The 19,233-nt window shown below is 38.9% G+C and overlaps 1 protein-coding gene across 1 annotated transcript in view; it reads left to right on the top strand.

Moving 5' to 3' along the window:
* Positions 1-14,299, top strand: part of PPP1CB (protein phosphatase 1 catalytic subunit beta) — a 51,952-nt gene extending 37,653 nt beyond the window's left edge. Inside the window, exons 5-8 of the mRNA XM_019549593.1 lie at positions 2,035-2,106; positions 9,805-9,956; positions 10,967-11,101; positions 11,905-14,299. Coding sequence (XP_019405138.1) covers positions 2,035-2,106; positions 9,805-9,956; positions 10,967-11,101; positions 11,905-12,009 — 464 coding nt within the window. The 3' untranslated portion in view covers positions 12,010-14,299. The remainder of the gene's footprint in view (positions 1-2,034; positions 2,107-9,804; positions 9,957-10,966; positions 11,102-11,904) is intronic.
* Positions 14,300-19,233: the final 4,934 nt, after the last annotated feature.

The raw sequence follows: 19,233 nt of genomic DNA, 5'->3' as shown, positions 1-19,233 counted from the left end.
TTTTTTTTTTTTGGTTTTTTTTATCGCCCTGATAGAGCCATCAGTTAAATTACTAATGTGCAGACAACCCCAATTACCTTACAGTCTCTCCCTGTTGACATTTTTTCCTAGTTTACCAAAACCAGGCTTTGACCAAATTGAGTCCCATTCATTTTCATGTTTTGGTCTGCTTTTTGTTTAGACTAAAAGTGTATTTCTCTTAGCTAAGCATTTGGATTCATAAAAGCTTGTCACTTCTGCAGAGGTATTGAAGAACGGTTCCTCGTACTGAACTGCTACCATGGTACTGGTGGCAGTTTCTTTGTGCAATTTTGTAACTTATTCATAACATGCATAGTACTGAGTCAGAAGGTAATCAATCATCTGTCAAGGGGATCTGTTAAAAATGGCTTTTTCTAATTCATATTAAAACTAGTTTATACTTTTTCTTATGCATTTACCTTTATGGTGAAGTCATCTCCCAGTCTTTTCAGTCTGAAATCTAAACCTTTGGTTACTCAGCCCCTGTTGTCTACTATGGGGGGAGGGGGTTAGGGGAAAGGGTAGGATAGAAAAGAGGAGGAAACAAAAAGCACTTGCCTTCTTGCAAAGCTAGGCCTATACTTCTAGGAGTCTAGGACTTTTCCAAGTTTAAGATGCTGCAAGTAGGAGCATAAGCATAAACTCCAACCATATGTAGCCATTGGACTTAAGCTACCATGAGCAACAGTGGGTTTTTTTAACTGCTTAAGGTTGGAATTTTTTAACAGAAGCTATGTACTTAAGTTCCTTGGCATAACAAGCCCACAAATTGGCCAGGCTTATTTAGTGCATTGAAATTGCCTTGTTATCATATCAGAATCAGTTCTTGGATAACTTCTGTGGATCAATTCCAGAACAGATTATTTTGAAGTAAACTGCCAGTAAACGAGAGGATTTTTGAAGGAAAAGTAGCTGACAGAAGGTATAGATTTAAATCTAGTAAGCTACTAGAATTCTATTACTTCTGCTTTTTACTAATGTGTAGATAACTACTTTGGATGCAGTTTTTAATAGACTACACCGCTTACACGTGTCTCTTAAGAAAATCATTTCAATACTGTTTTAAGTTGCTAAGACATTTAAATATTGAACTGGGAACAAAAGTAACCTATCTTAAAAGCCAGGTAAACTGTTTTAGTCATAACAATAGTCTTGCATTGACATGATCATGTGTCTATCTTCAGGTGATGTGGACAGGTGCCACCATCTGCATAGTCAGTTGAAATAAAGATTTAACAAAGCAGCTCTTCTTTAGTGGAAAGTTCTTTCTGCCTGTTTAGAGCACTGCACTTAACAAAATGGATGCTGTTTATTTCAGTGCTGAGCCTGTATAGGTGAAGACTCTTACAAGTTTAAAGCTTCTAAGTTGTGTTCGTACATTTGTCTCGACTTCTTACGTGATCCTGGACAAAGTTGCTCTTTTTCTCTGGATGAAACTATTCTTAATGTAGCTAGGCTTGCCAGGCTTCCTTGCCACCTTAAACTTTGCTGTGGTACTGTAGAACAGGTAGGTTGGCACACCTGCATGCGACAGGCTATTCCATGGCCACAGTATCACTAGTACTTTTCACAAGGCAACATGAGGCAGCTGTGACTGGGGTTGTAGACCAGACCTCATTTGAGAGACAGCACTTAAGATGGCTTCCCCAGCCAACCTGTGCTACATCTGTAAAACAAATACTTTGGGCTTGCTCAGAGACACTGACTACTTCCATTTACCTGTTCATATAAAAGGAAAGCAGCTGTGTGCTACCCCTATAGTAAACCACTGACATAAGCAGCTTCTCCAAGCGTTGCTGTTATACAGATGAACTAAGTTGCTAACCTCATTTTATGCTGTTACTCCCTGTTCATTTGTGGAATGTATTTTAACTGATGTAATACACAAAGTCAGTTTTCTACAGTGGAAGTGATGGACGCTGCACTACCTTGAGCCTTCAATTGTACATTTCCTGGAGCCCTTTTAAAAAGTAAGACTAAGCTGCTTTTTCCCCTATCTTCTTATATTTATAGGACTGTCACCAGATCTGCAATCAATGGAGCAGATCCGGAGAATAATGAGACCTACAGATGTTCCTGACACAGGTGAGCATTATAGAATTTACTGTGTCTAGAAGCAATGTTGCCATAACAAACTTAACAGTAGTATTAGAATTGTAGGACCACTTTCTGTGTAAATAGATTAGTTCTTCAATGCAGATTCAACATGTGCTTGAAGTGTATAACAGTCTGTCCTGTTCTTGTCTTTACAAATGCTTCCTGTGCTCATGTGCACATCATCACTTTCATTATGCTTCTTGGTAATTTTCAGCTCTATTTTTGATCTTGGGCAATCTGTCAAGAGTTTGTGCCATCTCAACTTCTGCTTCTTTGCAGGAGTTCCTATTCCTTATTCTTATGTAGTTCCTATTCCTTATACCTCAGAATAGCCAATAGCAAATTATCCTGGCTGTTTTAAGGTTTAGTAACCAGTAAATTGAAAGTCAAAATCTGTGAAGTTAAATTTAATACCAGTTCTCACTCTATAGCCTGAAAAGGTCTAAAACCACAAGTTAATAAATCTGCCAGAATGTACCATTTTTTTCCTTTAAGTTCTCTTGGTTTCTTGAGCTTCTGTTTCCGACCCTTGCATCAGAAATCTAGTTGATGTGCCATCAATATTTACTTTTCTTTCCTTGTTACACAGACCTGTAAGTCAGCTCCTTCTCCAGCTACTTTTCTATAGCTAGAAGTTGGATATGCTTGTATCTGATGTTGTATTCCTAATTATCTTTTCCACTAGCACTTTAAACTCACATACATGTTAAATTGGGAAAGAAATTGACTTGTTTCTCACTGCTATAGCAACATCTGTCAACAAAAGCTACCACTCTCAGAAATGCAAGTATTATCTCTTATTCCCTAACATTTCAGCCAATCTTAATTCTGTGTATGTGTTGATTTTAGAGAGATTTTCCTTTTAAATCTCTAGATCTGAATTGCATTAAAAAATCAAGGGAGTTTTCACTGGAGGCAGTTTTCTGTTGGTACACAATTTTCTTTGATAAACAGGCTATGGAAATAGATATTTTCAATCCAAACCTGGAATAAATTTCAATTGATAGTATTATCTCTCTCCCTATAAACAAAACATATTGGGGAGTAAATTAATATGTAGCAAAATCACATTCAGACACTTTTTTAGGCAAGTAGCTGAGTACATTTCACAAATATAAATCACAACACTGAGTCTCAGCTAAAAGTTATGTAACTGATTTCTTCCCTTTTATGTCTTTATCCATATTTCAAAACCTGGCTCCTATCATACTTTTTTAAAAAGATGTCTCTTCATGTAATCATCTGGTTTCACTATTAAAACAATTTTAATCTTGAGAGTGCTCATATAGAATCGAGTGAGTTTCCATTTAACAGGGGCTTCTGTCTTCAAATTGTGCTTCCATCTAAAATGTTTTACCTCATTTTGATGCCTGTTTTCTTGGTTCGTGTAGCAGTGTTCAGTTTTTAATTGTGACTATATGATACTACTATTGCCAGTATATTTCCTTCTATAGCTTGGAAATACAAATCTGAAAGGTGGATACAAAGTGTAGAGAGAAATGTGAAGTTTGGGATTTCAGGTCCTAAGCAACTTCTTAAATAACATGAGGGACTGGAAATCCCATTTAAATTTGTTTCTAAATGATTCAGAATCAGATACTTGAGTCATGCTAGGAAGGCAACATAGCCAGTTTGATCTTGAAGTATTGGTTAACCACAAATGCAGGAATTTGTGCTAATGCAGGGATTATTGGGGGAAAGTCCATGGCCTATATTAGCTGGGAGCCAGACCTGATCATTATGGTCTATTTTAACTTTACAGTGTAGTTAAAACTGCCAGGTAAAATACTATATTTATGGGGCTCTCAAAGATGAGTTTGCGCAAATATAAAGCTATATCTTCTTGTAATGGGTATTTTTTGGAGTATTTAGCCTTCACATGCTTGATTTGGCAAAATCGTATTTAAGTAGTGTGCTCTGTGAATGAATAATAAGAATATTTGCTAGAAAATTGCATCTGTCTTATTTCTTTGTTTTGTGTTTCTTGTATCTGACTTACTGGTGTCCTAAAGATCTGTCTATACAGTTCACAGAAAATGAGGGTTAGAAGGGACTTGAGGAGGTTATCTAGTCCACCCCCCTGCTCAAAACAGAACAATCCTTAATTAGATCATTCCTGCTAAGGCTTTGTCTAGCCAGGTCTTAAAAACCTCCAAGAATGGAGAGTTCACAACCTTTCTGGGTAACCTGTTCCAGTGCTTTACTACCATCCTAGTGAGTTTTTTATTAATATTCAACCTAACCCTCGCTTGCTGCAACTTGAGACAATTTCTCCTTGTTCTGTCATCTGTCGCCACTAAGAACAGTCTTTGGAACCATCCTTCAGGGAGTTGAAAGCTGCTATTAAATCCCCTCTGTCTTCTCTTCTTCAGACTAAATAAGCCCAGTTCCCTCAGCCTCTCCTCATCAGTCATGTCCCCCAGCCTCCTTGCCACTTTCGCTGCCGTTTGCTGGACTTGCCAATTTGTCCACACCCTTTCTATAGCGGAGGGCCCAAAACTGAACTCGCAGTACTCCAGATGGGGCCTTGCCAGTGCTGAATAGAGGGGAATAATCACTTCCCTTGACCTGCTGGCAACACCTACCAATGCAGCCCAGTATGCTGTTAGCCTTGGCAATAGGGGCACACTGCTGGCTCGTATTCAGCTGATTGTCCACTGTAACCCCCAGGTCCCTTGTCTGCAGAACTGCTGTCCAGCCAGTCAGCCACCAGCCTGTACCAGCGCCTGGGATTGTTCTGTCTTTAGTCCAGGACTTTGCACTTGTCCTCGCTGAACCTCATGGGATTTCTTTTGGCCCAGTCCTCCAGTTTGTCTAGTTCTTTCTGAATCCTAACCCTACCCTCCAGCATATTTTCTACTCCTGTCTTCCCCCCTTCGACCCCAACCTCCTCCCAGCTTGGTGTCACCTGCAGACTTGCTAAGGGTGCACTCTGCCATTTTCCAGGTCATTGATGAAGAGATTGAACAAAACTGGTTCCAGGACCAACCCTTGCGACACTCCACTTCATACTGGCTAATAACTAGACATTGAGGCATTGATTACTACCCTCTGAGCCCAGTGCTCCAGCCAGTTTTCTATCTACCTTACAGCCCATTCATCCAACCTGTACTTTCTTAGCTTGCTTGTGAGAATGTTGTGGGAGACTGTATCAAAAACCTTGCTAATGGCAAGGTACACCAAATCCACTGGTCTCCCCGCATCTACAGAACCTGTTACATCATCATAGAAGGCAATCAGGTTGGTCAGGCACAACTTGCCCTTGGTGATGTTGTTCTCATAGTGCTTGGATCTTGCGCAACTGTTTATGTTTTACTAATATGGATCGGTTTTAATTTTGGAGGTAGGCCCCAAATGTTGCAGAGTTTTGGGTCTGTTTTTTTCCTGTAAAGGGTCTTGAGCCAGATCAGTCCCACAGCTGCATACAGTCCTAAAGCAGCTCTCCTTGACTGGGAACAGGCATAGCTAAAAAGTAAATCAGGGCATCCTGCTGTTGAATTCTTGGTAGAATGCCACTGGGGGAAGGTGGTATTGGCACTCACTGATTTACGTTCAATTCTAGGTTTGTATGTCTGAGGTTTTTAGTGTTTTATTTTTAAATAGTCACCCATTTCCTGATGGATACACGCTGTTCACTGCAGGCAGTTCATTTTAGCATTTCACATGAATGCTTCAAAAACTGCATTTTTCTATGCACCTTCCAGCTATGCTTTGTCAGTATTTTTGAGTTCTTGCCCAAAGACGAGTAAATTCCAGTGTTCTGTGCTAAGCAGAAAATGCCATATTGCTACCTACAAATGCAACATTTTAAACTTTTTCTGAATGGATTTCAAATGTGTTTTAATCCCAACCTGTAGATAACAGATTCCATTAAAAGAAAGACCCTAAGTTTTCTAAATACACCACATAATTGAAAGCTGTACTGCCAAGACCAAGGTTTATTGGACTTGGTAGTTGCTTCCTGATCTGGAAATGTTCTGATTCTTCTCCTCCTCCCCCCCCCCCAATTCCTCCCTTTGGTAATTTTGCCTTACCCCCATAAATATATTGGTAAGGCAGTTGCAAAAAGAACGAATGCTTAGGGTATTTATAAAAATCCGCTTTCCAGAAATATCTTTATAGAATGAGCGTTTTGGTTTGTTAATACTGTAAGTAGTCAGCTTGGTTCCCTTTTTCTCATCTGAAAGCTGTAGGTGAAATGCGTATATAACATGCATTTAATATGAAGAGAAGAAAACCTGATTTAATTAACTTCCAGACTTGTTTTAATTTAATTAACAATTTGTGCCTACTTCTAAGTACAGTACTCTCTGCATTTACAACAAATACGGCTAGCTTTTAGAAGAACAAAGAAGAGAATGGCTCTTAAACATAGTTAAAATAGTAAATATGATTTTTGTAAGCAAAGCATAACTAATAACAGTTTTTGCAAAATCTTTAGGTCATCTTTAGCACATCAGTGTCTTTTTTTTCAGTTGGTCAAACTTAAAAAGTTTTATGTAAAAAGAAGTAAGGCAATTTCCTTTCTGGCAAGATGAATAACTGCACACCATAACCCTAGAAATTATCTGAGGAAGTCTTGAAGAGAAATGCAAAAAGAGGCTAAGAGGTATGCCCAAGATTTTTGGCTGAAACTGATGATACTCAAAAAGCAGCTGACGCAGGTGATGGCTGTGAAACATACGAAGGCATCAAATGAGCAATTGATCTAGTCATGAAGAACGCAGCTCTGTTGAAAGACTTGAACAGAAATGTCATTACTGATAAACAAAAAGAACTTGAGAGTTGAATTGAACACTGTGGAATTATACTCCAGTGAGACTTGAAATCAAAGACAAAGAGCTCAAAGGATTGATGTTTGACGTTATGATGGATTTAGACAGTGAGCCTACATTAGGAGATTTGCAGAAAGCCATTAAATCGATTCCTGGGAACAAGTCATCTGGCAACAACTGTTTGCCTGCTGAAATCTATAAATGTGCCAATGATGAATTACTTCGAAAGCTTCATGAAGTTGTACTGCTCTGGAAAGAGGAAGCAGTACTGCAAGATTTCAAAGATACTTGGTTTGTACAGTCATGCAAAAACAAAGGTGATGGAAGTGACTGTGACTGCTATAGAGGTATTTCCCTTTTGAACATTGTTAGAAAAGTTGTCACTTGGATCACACTCCCTAGGCTGCAATCTCTAGGTGAAAAAATCTATCCTCAACGTCAGTGCAGTTTTTGCCCAAGACATTCCACCATTGGTATGTGATATTTTTGATCAAGCAACAGCAAGAGAAGTGTAGAGGAAAAACTAATATTACCTGTACATTGCCTTTATCAACATGACAAAGGCCTTCAATACAGTCAGGCAGGGGCTTTTTACAGTTCTGAAGGGAACTGTAGTACATGGAATCAAAAGCCTTTGACATCAACAGGGTGAAACAGGGTTGTGTCTTGGCCCCCATGCTTTCTAACATCTACTTTTTATTCCTGCTTCATATATTCAAGGACAGCAGTGATGGCATGCATCTTTGAACCAGACTGGATGGAAGCTTGTTCTACATTGCAAGGTTTAGAACAAAAACCAAGGTGCAAGAGCTAGTTCTGAGAGATTTCCTGTTTGTGGATGATCTCGCCTTGGTTGCCCACAGTGAATCTTCCCTGCTTAATCTCTTGGGGCAGATTTGAGTCATGCAAGAGTTTCAAGATGGTAATCAGTCTCAAGAACACTGTGATCATGTACCAAGGGGTAGAACTAATATATGACGTTGCCCAAGAGGATAAATCTCTTGGTGGTGTTGACAGTTTTTGCTGCTTTGATTCTACAGTCAGCAGGAATCTCGCCTTCAGACTGAAATGACTAACAAAAATGGAAAGCAGCTAAGAATTTTGGGCTATTACAGAAATGTGCGTGAAATAACAGAAACTATCAGCTAAGGTGATGGTACAAATCTGAGAGTTGTGTGCCATCATCCCTGCATTATGGTTCAGAAACATGGATACATCAAGAGACTGAACAGCTTCCACATGATATGCCTGTGTAAGATCCCAAAAATAAAGTTGGAAGACCAAATACTGAACCCAGAGGTACTAGAGTGTGCAGTATTGACAGACTTAGAAGCCACTATCAAGAAAAGGAGGTTGCAGTGCATCAGCCGTGCCAGAATTGGACAAGACTGTATCCCCCAAGAATATTTTGTACACTGAGCTTTGAAATGGCTCTAGAAAATGGGGTCATCGTCTATGGTGGTACCACAATGTGTGCAAAATTATATGAAGTCATTCAGTGTCAACGTAGAAAGCTGGAAAGAGTGCAGAATCCCATCCAGTCTAGAAAGAATATGTGGCACTAAGTGTAGCTCAACACACGGCAGCTTTGATCCAGAGGATAGAAGCAAAGTGAGAGAGAAGAAAGCAGCTTGCTGTAAATTTGGACTCCCAATTTAGACAACATGCAGATCTGTGAAACTAGTAACAAGCTGTGTCGCTCTCAAATTGGGTTTGTTAGCCACAAATAGATTCATCAGGCATCTGACTAGACCTCTTGTATGTACACCACGATCCAGAGGATTGACGGTTGCCTACTACTAGATCCTAAACCAGAAGTATTAAGGGCAGAGCAGAAAGGAAAAGAGGACTTCTGTACTTAAAAATACAGACTTATTCCTTAGCTTATGGGTAAATGAAAACCATCTGGATAAAGAAGCTCTTGTACCAGAATTGAAATTTTAATGTGCAATAGCAGTATGTCCCCATCAAGATGGAACACTGGACTGTAGCTCTGAACATTTTCAATTGCTAGCCAAATTTGTTCTCTTTCTCAGTGTCTTGCTCTAATTGCACATTGAGTGCTTGGGTATATACAAATTATTCAGTTTTGATTATTATGATTATTAAGTATGCTAATCATTCCACACTTTTGCTATATTTATGTTTTGTTCAAGATTTCAAATGGGGGGTGGTTCCACATGAAGTGCATTTAACAGGCAAGTTGAAATCACTTCTGGAAACTGAAGCCAGTTAGTTTTTAAGTTCCATTTGATACCTGTTTTTTCAAATTGCCACTAACACAGCAGAGTGCACAATTTTCAGCATTCAGCAGGAAGGCCAAGTTCTTGAACATCTGACATGGCCCAGTATTGGCCTGTTAGACTGCTGCAAACTTAACTGGGAATACTAATGTGCAGGTCTTGCCAAATATTGTAAGGCATAAGTATACCTATTTTGTTATTTCATTGACCTAGACATCTGTAAAGGTGGAATCTTTTGTGAAACCTTAAGCTAAACTTACTTGTTAAATGTAAAGTCTGTAGTGTATTAATGTGAAATATGAGACTGATTGAGGGTATTGCTGCACGAAAAGGACTGGTTGCTGTCTTACAAGCATGTGTATACAGCAGGGCTCTTGAACTGCCCAAATGATCACAGGAAATTGAGTGTAGATTTACTTCCTTTGAAATAAAAAGGCACAAAAGCAGTTTCTTTTTTTTTTTTTTTTTTAGCTCACCCAGTTCCACAGGTGTTTGTAGATTTTTGGTTTTGTTTAAGTCATCCTGGACCATCTTGGGTGGGTGCTGGGATTTGTGGAGCTAAGAGCCTTTTCTAACCATTATACTTGCATTGGTAATACCTTGTGAGTTGTTGTGAATGATGTAACAGGACAATATTTTTAAGACTGATGTCACTTTTTTTCTTAAAGGCTTGCTATGCGACTTGCTGTGGTCTGATCCGGACAAGGATGTGCAAGGGTGGGGTGAAAATGATCGTGGGGTCTCCTTCACTTTTGGTGCTGATGTAGTCAGTAAATTTTTGAACCGTCATGATCTGGACTTGATCTGTCGAGCTCATCAGGTATGATACCTGTAGTAGGGGATGGGGTGCAAATTTAAAGTGATCCTTCAATAATTAGATTCCATCCATGGAAAATTATAATTAACTTATAAATTTTCCATGTGTAGAATCTAATTACTGAGGGGTCATCTTGTATTAGGGTAAATATGGTGCTCGGCCCTCCTGTCTAGGTAGGCTTTCCAGCAGTTTAAGGCAAACAGATGTCTAAAATCAGAACAAACTGGTGATGATGCAGCAGGTTGATTGCCTATGAATGTGAAGGGTTGTCTTTTTTTTCCAGGGAGGGCAGGTTTGCAAAAGCTGCCATGAGTTGCCTTAACTATGTCTGGGGAAGCCTTTTCTTACTGTAGCTGGTATTATTTTTACCTTAGTCTTTAATAAGAAAAAATAATTCAGCTTTTTAATAAGGGTTGTGCAGCAGAAGCTAATTCTAAGTGTTGTTGACCTGCTGTAACCAAAAAGGGTGGGGTTTTTTGGGGTTTTTTTTGGTTTTTTTTAAAGAACATTTCAATGGCCGGGGGTGTATATCCTGATGCCAACCATACTGCCTATGTTGCAAGTGAAATGAGCTTTAGGAATGCTTAGAGTAGAATGGTTTCTGAAACTTCTTTTCTTCAAAGCAGATTTAAATGAGGTGGTTACAGCCTCAGGGCCTGTCATACTTTAATATTTATGTGAAATTACTTGTGTATTTGATTAATAAGTATCTGGACAGCTTTAACTGGTAGAAAGTTTATCAAAATCCTTACTTTAAGATTTTAAATGATCCAGTCATGATCTTTTTAACCAGACTCTTCTAGATGCTTGTAATATTTTTTATCTAAATGAATAAAATGAAGGTATGATGCGCTCATGTATCCTCCTGGTACTTAGTTATCTCTGTAATATATGCAGGTGTTACTTCTTTGATCAAAGAATTTAGGTAATAGAGTGAATCTAATTTCTGCATGATACTTCTTGTTTAATACATGAGCTGCATGGGCTTAACTGTGTTGTGTTGCTTTTGATAGGTGGTTGAAGATGGATATGAATTCTTTGCTAAACGACAATTGGTCACCCTATTTTCAGCTCCAAATTACTGTGGAGAGTTTGATAATGCTGGAGGCATGATGAGTGTGGATGAAACTTTGATGTGTTCCTTTCAGGTATAGTATGTTTCTAAACTTTAATGTTCTTTCCTTAATGGATAGACTTACAGGAATGATCAGTTAATCTACCTATGGTGCATGGTTATAGCCAGTCTGTGAGAATATGCCTGTGAGTTACAGAAGACAGTGCTGTATAGCAAGTGGGTATTTAGGGAAAAGTGAATGACCTTTACCCCAGAGAACTAGTTTACATGAGCTCCTACTCCAGGGGTCAGAAATGCTTTAGGGCAGAGTGCTAAAATTCCCACAGCCTCAACATGTAAGGTGTTGGTGTGCCAGGGGCAGAGGGTGATAGAGCCATGAGGGGCCCAGTCTTTGTTGTGGGAGCATAGCCCTGGCCCTTTCCCCAAGGCACAAGTGCCAAGCAAAATGCCTTTGTGTGTCATGCTCTGGCATCTGTGCCGAAGATTGCCTACCTCTGTCCTAGGCCCTTAAACTTACTGTGTTCCAAATGTCTTCGTACTAGACTGTTTTAGTCTGATTCCAGTCATCAAAGCAGACTTGACTGGATGGCTTTCTCTGTTGTGATTCCTTTACTCAAATGTGTTTCTCAGTTTCGGATAAGTTGCAACACTCTTTAATCCGACTAAAAAGCTATATTGAAAACATCTGGAAATAAGTCCTTTCATGTATGGGTATAATATGTTGAAATTGGTAAAATAAGCAAATGCGCAGTGTGGTGAAGTTTTGAGTGCTTTTTGAGAAGTCGACTAAAATGCAATCTTGTTGAATCCAAGTATGTATATGGAACATTCCAGTTGCAGTTGACTTAGGAGAAATATTTCTTTTTTTCTTCAAAGATACTGAAACCATCTGAAAAGAAAGCCAAGTACCAGTATGGTGGTTTGAACTCCGGTCGCCCAGTCACTCCACCACGCACAGGTAATCCACCGAAGAAGAGGTGAAGAAAGGAACAGCGTAGAAATACCATCAGATCTGTCAAGGACAAAACTCCATATACAGTATATAATAAGTGTGCACTGTAAAACCATCCAGCCATTTGACACCCTTTATGATGTCACACGTTTAACTTAAAGAGACGGGTAAAGGATCTTTATTAATTTTTTTCTAGTAGAAAGATGTGCGACACTGTATTGTAACAAACATAGCTCCAACTTCTAATATCCAATATAGAATAAAATCCAAATTAAAAAAAAATCTACTGAGGTTGCATATTCACTTCCCACAGTTTTTAAAATTGACCAACATCCCACTTAAAAAATAAAATACAAACTTGATGTTAGTTAAACCAGATGAGAGCATGATGTTCCATTTGTGTAACGTGGTCTTATTGTTGCTTGATCGCTTTTACTTTGGATATTATTTTGTAGCTAGAATGATGCAAATACGAAATCTAGTCATGTTCCCTCAGTTTTTTTTTTGATTGAAATATGGGAGGGGCTTTTTAAAACTACCACTGATATTTTTTCCTTTTCTTTTCTCCTCCCTATTCTTTGTAATCTTGCTACCTAAAATGTGTGCCCTATTGTATTAAAAAAGGTTGTAGGGTATTAGTGAATAAGAGATTAAATTCCAGACTAGTGACCTGTTAAAACACCATGACTGGACAGCCGAGAGAGGTTTTCTGTCCCTTAAACAATCCTGACCATTTTTTTCTTAACTTAAACTGCCACAGAATGAATTTGTGCACTACACTATTTTAAATTATTGACGTTACACTGTGCTATGGCACTTCATTTAACTTAGGACAAAAATGGTATTGCCTATTAGTTGGTAACTTGATTACGTGGTACCTTGGCTTTAGGTTTTATTAGCATGAAACACCTTTGGCATGCTTAGCTTCCAGGTAATGCCCTACCTGCATCAAAATGCATCTTGCATAGTTCCACAGAACATGAAGATCCTCCCTTAATAAGCCTTGGAAAGCTGAAATTTGTTTTTCTCATAAGAGGGTGTATTTTAAATGGATGTAGATCAGTGAACAGTAGGTTAACTGACTAGTGGTGGTTGAACTGTCTAATATTGCCATGTGAATGTTTTATATGATTGTAAGGCTTATGTCACTAAAGATTATATCCTCTGGATTTTCATGATCAAAGTTCATATAATATTGTATAGACTTCTGCTTTGTAGTGTACTATAGTAGCAATAATTTCTGTACATGATCAAGATTTATGCAGTATTTCTTTCCTGTTCTCTCCTTTCCTTAAAAGGGTTCATATTGACAAATGGCAAGGTTTGAGACGATGCAAAATTTGTAATAGGGTAGAACTGCAAAGCACGTGTGTATTGCTTTAAGATGCAACACATTGGATGTGATTATAAAAGTTTTTATTGAACATTGTCAAATTTGTAAGATTCTTTGGGGTGGGGGGGAGGCCTCAGATTTATCCCTTTCTAAATGTGCATTGATAGATGTAAACTCTTCACTTTACTATTGTCTTTGAAAATGTTAAAATTGAGGATTCTGGTAACTTACATTTTATGAATTGGCACATGACATAATGCAAGAGTGATTTCTGACACAGTGAAAAAGTTCTTTAAAATGGATTTAAGTCTCTTTTTCTAATTCCATTTTGTTTTAAATGCATATTTTAAATGTAGGGTTTTTTTCATTTAGTAAAAGTTGTCTAATTGATTTGAAGTCTGCCTGGTTATTTTAATTTTCTGTTGCTAATCAGCAAGTAGTTAACCCTTTTGCAGAACCAACTTGTTTTTCTGCCCTTGAGGCTTATTGGATCAGCTGATGTTTGAACAAACCCTAAATACTTTCTGCTTTTTTTTTTTTAAATTTTAAAGCAAGCACCAGTGATCAGTTCCTGGTTCAAAATGGAACACTAAGCATCAGAAGAACTCTATGCTGGGTTTTTTCTGACTGACTTAGTGACAATAAACAGTGACTGGCCATAGATCATCTTTGGCAAGACAGCAGATTATGTTCTGTAAACCATATGAAGAAGGTAATTTGTTCTCTAGACCAGTGAAATTTTGATGTGGTGTTTTACAGTGTCCAAGTTCTCAAATGTTGGTTTTCAAGCCATTATTTAGTAATAACAATATCTCCATGCCAAGTAGGCAGACTAACACATCCACAATTTCAGCAAACATTGAAAACTTAAGCTGTCTGTATTTTTAAAATATCAGTATCAACAATTGTATGTTTCATGGGTAACTAACATGCTCACTTGTATTGCAGATGCTTCTTCAGAAGAGAAATAAAAAGTTTTCAGGTCTTCTGTGTGTCATAAAGAAATAGACTTTTTTTCTATTTCATTTGTATACTAAAAATGCACATATAGTCTTCTACTGAAGAACTGCTTTTAATACCTGCATATTGTGTCACATTAGAGCTGAGAGAATGATCATTGTACTACTTTGGGGGCAGAGAGTGGAGTTGAAGCATGTAACAAACACTAGCTGACAAACCACAGAAGAAACACTGTGATATATTTTTTTTATATACAAGTTTTGAGTTGCAATGTAGAACTAAGCATTTCTACTTTTTATATTACAGTATAAACAGTGAGGGGGCAGAAAACTGAGCAAAGGAAAAATTCACTGTGGAAAAGGAAAAATTCACAGTTATGTCCCAGAAACATGATGTATCCAATTCTATTCCTCTGTCCAACTCCATGAAGGCTTTTACAAGCTCTCTTTAAAATTAATCTCAGGCAAACATATGGATGCTGGTATTCTTTCTGGGCAGAGGTGATTTAGGGTCAATTGAACACTGCCCTACCCTTCAGCCTAGTGCAGTGGTAGCTCAGTCTTCCAGCCCTGCAGACAGGATGAGTGTACCTGTAGGCCTAGGCGCACCAGCTCACCCCACACTCTAGATCTGCCACAGAGTGACCCTGTACAATGGCATTATCCAGCACCTAGAGTCATGTCATCCAGTCCACAGGACTCCCCCTGGGCTGCATGGCATGGTCCTGTGAGCAAGATTCAGGTTGGAGGTTGAGCACCACTGATTTGGTACAAAAGACTTACATTTTGATGGGCCCAGGTGCCTTTTCTCAAAAAATGGTCAAAATGTGACAGTTGTTCCTTTTATGGTATTTTTCTGACCTGTTCTGTGAGAAAATGACCAACATCCAGATGGTATGGGAATAAAGCACAAGTCTTATCCTGCCCTATCCACCAGTAATGAGGACTTCAATATGTGGAAATCCATGGCAGGTGAATTTGACAACTCCCTCCACTTTGTTTTTTTGTTAAGGCTACTATAGAAACAAAATTCCAATACAAGAAAAGTACACAAGCCTATGTTTAAGTTACCTCATCTTTACAAAGGAAATACAGTAATATATCACAATTTATATAATTATTAGCTGTACTATCAATATAATGATTATGTATATAAATATAACACTGATCTTCAAAGAATCTGGCTTACTGGCTAGTGAATTTTTGTCTCCTGTATAGGCCAGGAATGGAATTGTGTGTCTCGTCTCTCTTCTGATAACCTCACCTGATGGGACAAACTTCCTCCATCACCAAGATGTACCATATTTTAGCACACCACACTTTCACTGGAGGGTTTGTGGGGGGGAGGGGTGTACCAGGGGGTTTTCTTCCACATCTAACCAATATGTTATTTAGCATCAAAAAACAAGAAGGGATATCAACTTTTCATTCTGCACTAAGTAAACTTCCTTAACTGGAGCATTCAATGGAAAAACCAGCACATCCAAAAGGGGGTACACTTTGGATACCACAAACTTTTCTGGTCACTTCCTCCTCATAATATATGAACTGCTGGCCACAACTACCACTTGGAATAAAAGCCTGTTTCTTCACAGCCTGTCATGATGCGTTGTCATTACCAGAGATTCTGGTTTTCTCTGATTTTAAAAAACAAAACAAAACATGAAAAACACCCAATTTTCAGATTTAAAAAAATAACCCAAAATCTACATTATCCCCTGAATTGTTTTGTGGAATGTGCATATGGCAGATGAATAACCCTGGACCTGCTACAGGTCCGTTTCTTTCCCCAGGTCTCTTCTTAAGCTTTCATTTACTTTGTCCTCATCTCCATCCATTTCTCTCAAGATTGCATATATTTACAGATTAACCCTTTTTCTCCTGAGTATATGCATTAGTCACCCAACCAGTGAGAAGTAGATCTAATGAGGGATTTTTCTTCTATTTATTTTTCATTAAAAAGTCTTATTTGAAAATATTGGAAAAGAGGACTCTTATTCCATTAGGGCTATCACAAATATTGTCAAACAGAGTTGGTTTATTTGGGTAATACTTGCCCTAGTCCCTACAGAGATTCATGCTTGATTAAGTTCTAGGAAGAAATTCATTAGTTTTAATGCAAGTGGTCAATGGGGAGGTGCTAAGTGGAAAGCAACTGTTCGTATTTATCTAGGGATTGATTTTCAAAGTAGTTTGGATAAAGGGGTCATTAAGGGTTTTCTGGCCTGAATTTATTTCACCCAACATCAGTGAAATCTCCAAGGATCCTGGTTTTCTTTATATTAAACCCCCCCCCCCCCCCCCCAACCTCTATTTTCAGATTTTAAAAACTAAAAATCCACATTTTTACATCACTAAAATGAAACACCACTAATATATGGATGTATAGATATATTAGCGGTGTTTCATTTTAATCATAAAAAGATGTGGACTTTGAGTTCCTTTTCTTTAAAACTGAAAATGTTGTTCTGGTTTTTTTTGTTTTTTTTTAATCGGAGAGAACCAGGATCCCTGGAATAACTCAAAGCTTTGAATAAGGCTTCACACACCAGCTAAATATCCTTCACCTGAGCTGCATGATGCAGCCCACAATATAATGGCATGGTAAGACCTCCCATCTTTGTAAAGCCTGTGTACTACTGGTGCTTTCTTTCATCCTTGGCCTCTTGCTTTTCTCGGTGAGGTTCAGGAGAACATCTTTAAAGCGGTATGTGGTACATACGTGTGTAAGCACTGGAATGCAAAAAGTTTTAGGCCTCCTCTATATGCTATGGGTATTGCACAATTAACTGGTTAATTGCACAGTTACCTTGAGAGCAGCTAGACATGCAAAGTAGTTATTGTGCCCTAAAAAGCTCGAGTCAGTTATAAAGTTAGACCTCAAAAATGAACTTTGTAGTTGGTTGCTGTCAAGCTTTGTTTTTCTGTGCTGTAGAACCCCATCAGTTGTTGGCTCCCAGCTGCAGGCGTGCATCTTGCCTGGTCAGGGCTCCAAGTCCTGCAGCCATTGGGCATCATCAGCCCCAGCAGCTGCCAACTCCGGGTCCCAGCAATGCCCACAGCTGCTGGAACCCAGAGTCTAGCACCTGTAGATGCTGGGTCTGGGCAGCTACAGGGTACACTGATTTCCCGGCCTCGAGAGTGCATGAGGATAGGATGTTCCCAACTGCATGGGCTTGCTTCTTGCTGATGCAGAGGGAGCCCAGATTGGGTTCCAGCTGCACCAGCAGTAAGGGACAATGGGATCTAATGTGTGATTCATGCATTAAATCTTATTGCACCTTTACCTGCCTGTGTAGAGAGGCCTTTAGAAATGTATTCACTTTTATGGGGGCTTTCTACCCATCCAAGAAGTCATCCCTACCCATTCTTTCAGAAACTTTATTTTGACCAGACAGTTAAATAATAAGTGTTAAAAAGTTCCTCATGCTTTACTGTAAAGGTAATACCCATGTATCTCATCAAAATTTCACCCGCTTATATTAAGTTGTTTGCATTCCTTGAGATTTTCAGAAATACCAGTGCCTAGCATTTTTGATTTCTTTTAATTTTATCTCTGGAGACTGAGCTGACTACATGTCTGGAATACTGTTGTTTTTTAAGGAAGAAAAAATGTCTCTTACAAAAGCAGCATGTTGTCTGTATAGAAAACTATAGTTTTACCACTGATCCATTCTTTCTTCCTTTTCTTTGGGAATCCTGCTTATTACAGTAAGAGTTCCACTGGCCAGAGTAAACAGCTGTAGCAATAGTGGGAGACAGTCTAGTTCCTCTTGTCAATTTAAATCTTAGAGAGTACACCATTTGCTCATGCAAAAGCTCCAGCATCCTCCTATAAAGCACTGGTACAGACTGTAGACTTATCCCCACATTTTTCTAGTGCAGCACCCATATACTCTCATTCTGCTTAGTCAAAGCTTTTGTCTGCCTCTAGAGAAAGTAAAACATGCTGGGTCTTGCTATGATGCATGTTATATACCAAGTTAAGGGCTATCCTAATGGTATCTAATTTGTCTCGGCAATAAATCCTGATAGAACTAGATGTGTATATATATAATATACAGTACCCCCTAGTAGATCTGCCAACACTTTAGCAAAGATTTTTGCATCACTACTTGTTAAAGAGAAAGGTCTCTACGCTAAACAGACTGGTCTTTTCCCTCCTTTTGCATCAAAACTATTCCTTTTTCTTTTCAAAAGGAGGGACTGTCTTCTTGCATGATCTCATCAAATAGGTCTATTCATATGTGAGTTAAGAGGCTTTGTAATATTTGGCTAGAGGCCCATCTGGGCCTGCTGCTTCATTTGTCTTCAGTTTTTTAATAATGTTGTCTGCTTCCTCCTAGCCATCTAAATATCTCCTATTTTTCTAATTGAGACAGAACAGATTATTTAGACAGTGTATTTTATACAGGAGTGGGGGTGCACTTTAATTAAATGCAGCTCTGAGAGCCACCCTAATTAAAGCACCTGAAGTATCTCATGCATCAGCAGGGGCGCTTTAACTAAAGCTTGTTGAATGAGCTTTAAAGTGCCCCTGCTGCCATTCTTCAGTGCGGAGGCGCTGATACGGGAGGCCACATGTAGACGAAGTGAGGGGCATGTGTGCATGACTTTTTAAGCGGGCTAAATGCTTTTGCACTGCTTTAATGGTGTCGATATTTGCAAGCCTTAGTGGCGTATTGTGCATTAATTCCAGCTGCTGTAGGAAATTCGGCAGCATAATGCACCTTAAATTATAGTTTCATAGTTTCTAGGGTTGGAAGGGGCCTGCGTAGATCACCTAGTTCGAACCCCTGCAGTGGCAGGAAAGAGTACTGGGGTCAAATGACCCCAGCAAGGTGTTCATCTAACCTCCTCTTAAAAACCCCCAGGGTAGGAGCCAGGACCACTTCGCTTGGAAGTTGGTTCCAGATCCTAGCTGCCCTGACTGTGAAGTAGCGCCTCCTGATGTCTAGCCT

The sequence above is a fragment of the Crocodylus porosus genome, unplaced genomic scaffold (genome assembly GCF_001723895.1).
Source record: "Crocodylus porosus isolate Cpor-Errol unplaced genomic scaffold, CroPor_comp1, whole genome shotgun sequence".
Taxonomy (NCBI): Eukaryota; Metazoa; Chordata; order Crocodylia; family Crocodylidae; genus Crocodylus; species Crocodylus porosus.
Note: the sequence above shows the minus strand (reverse complement) of the source record. Positions and strands in the feature narration are given on the sequence as shown.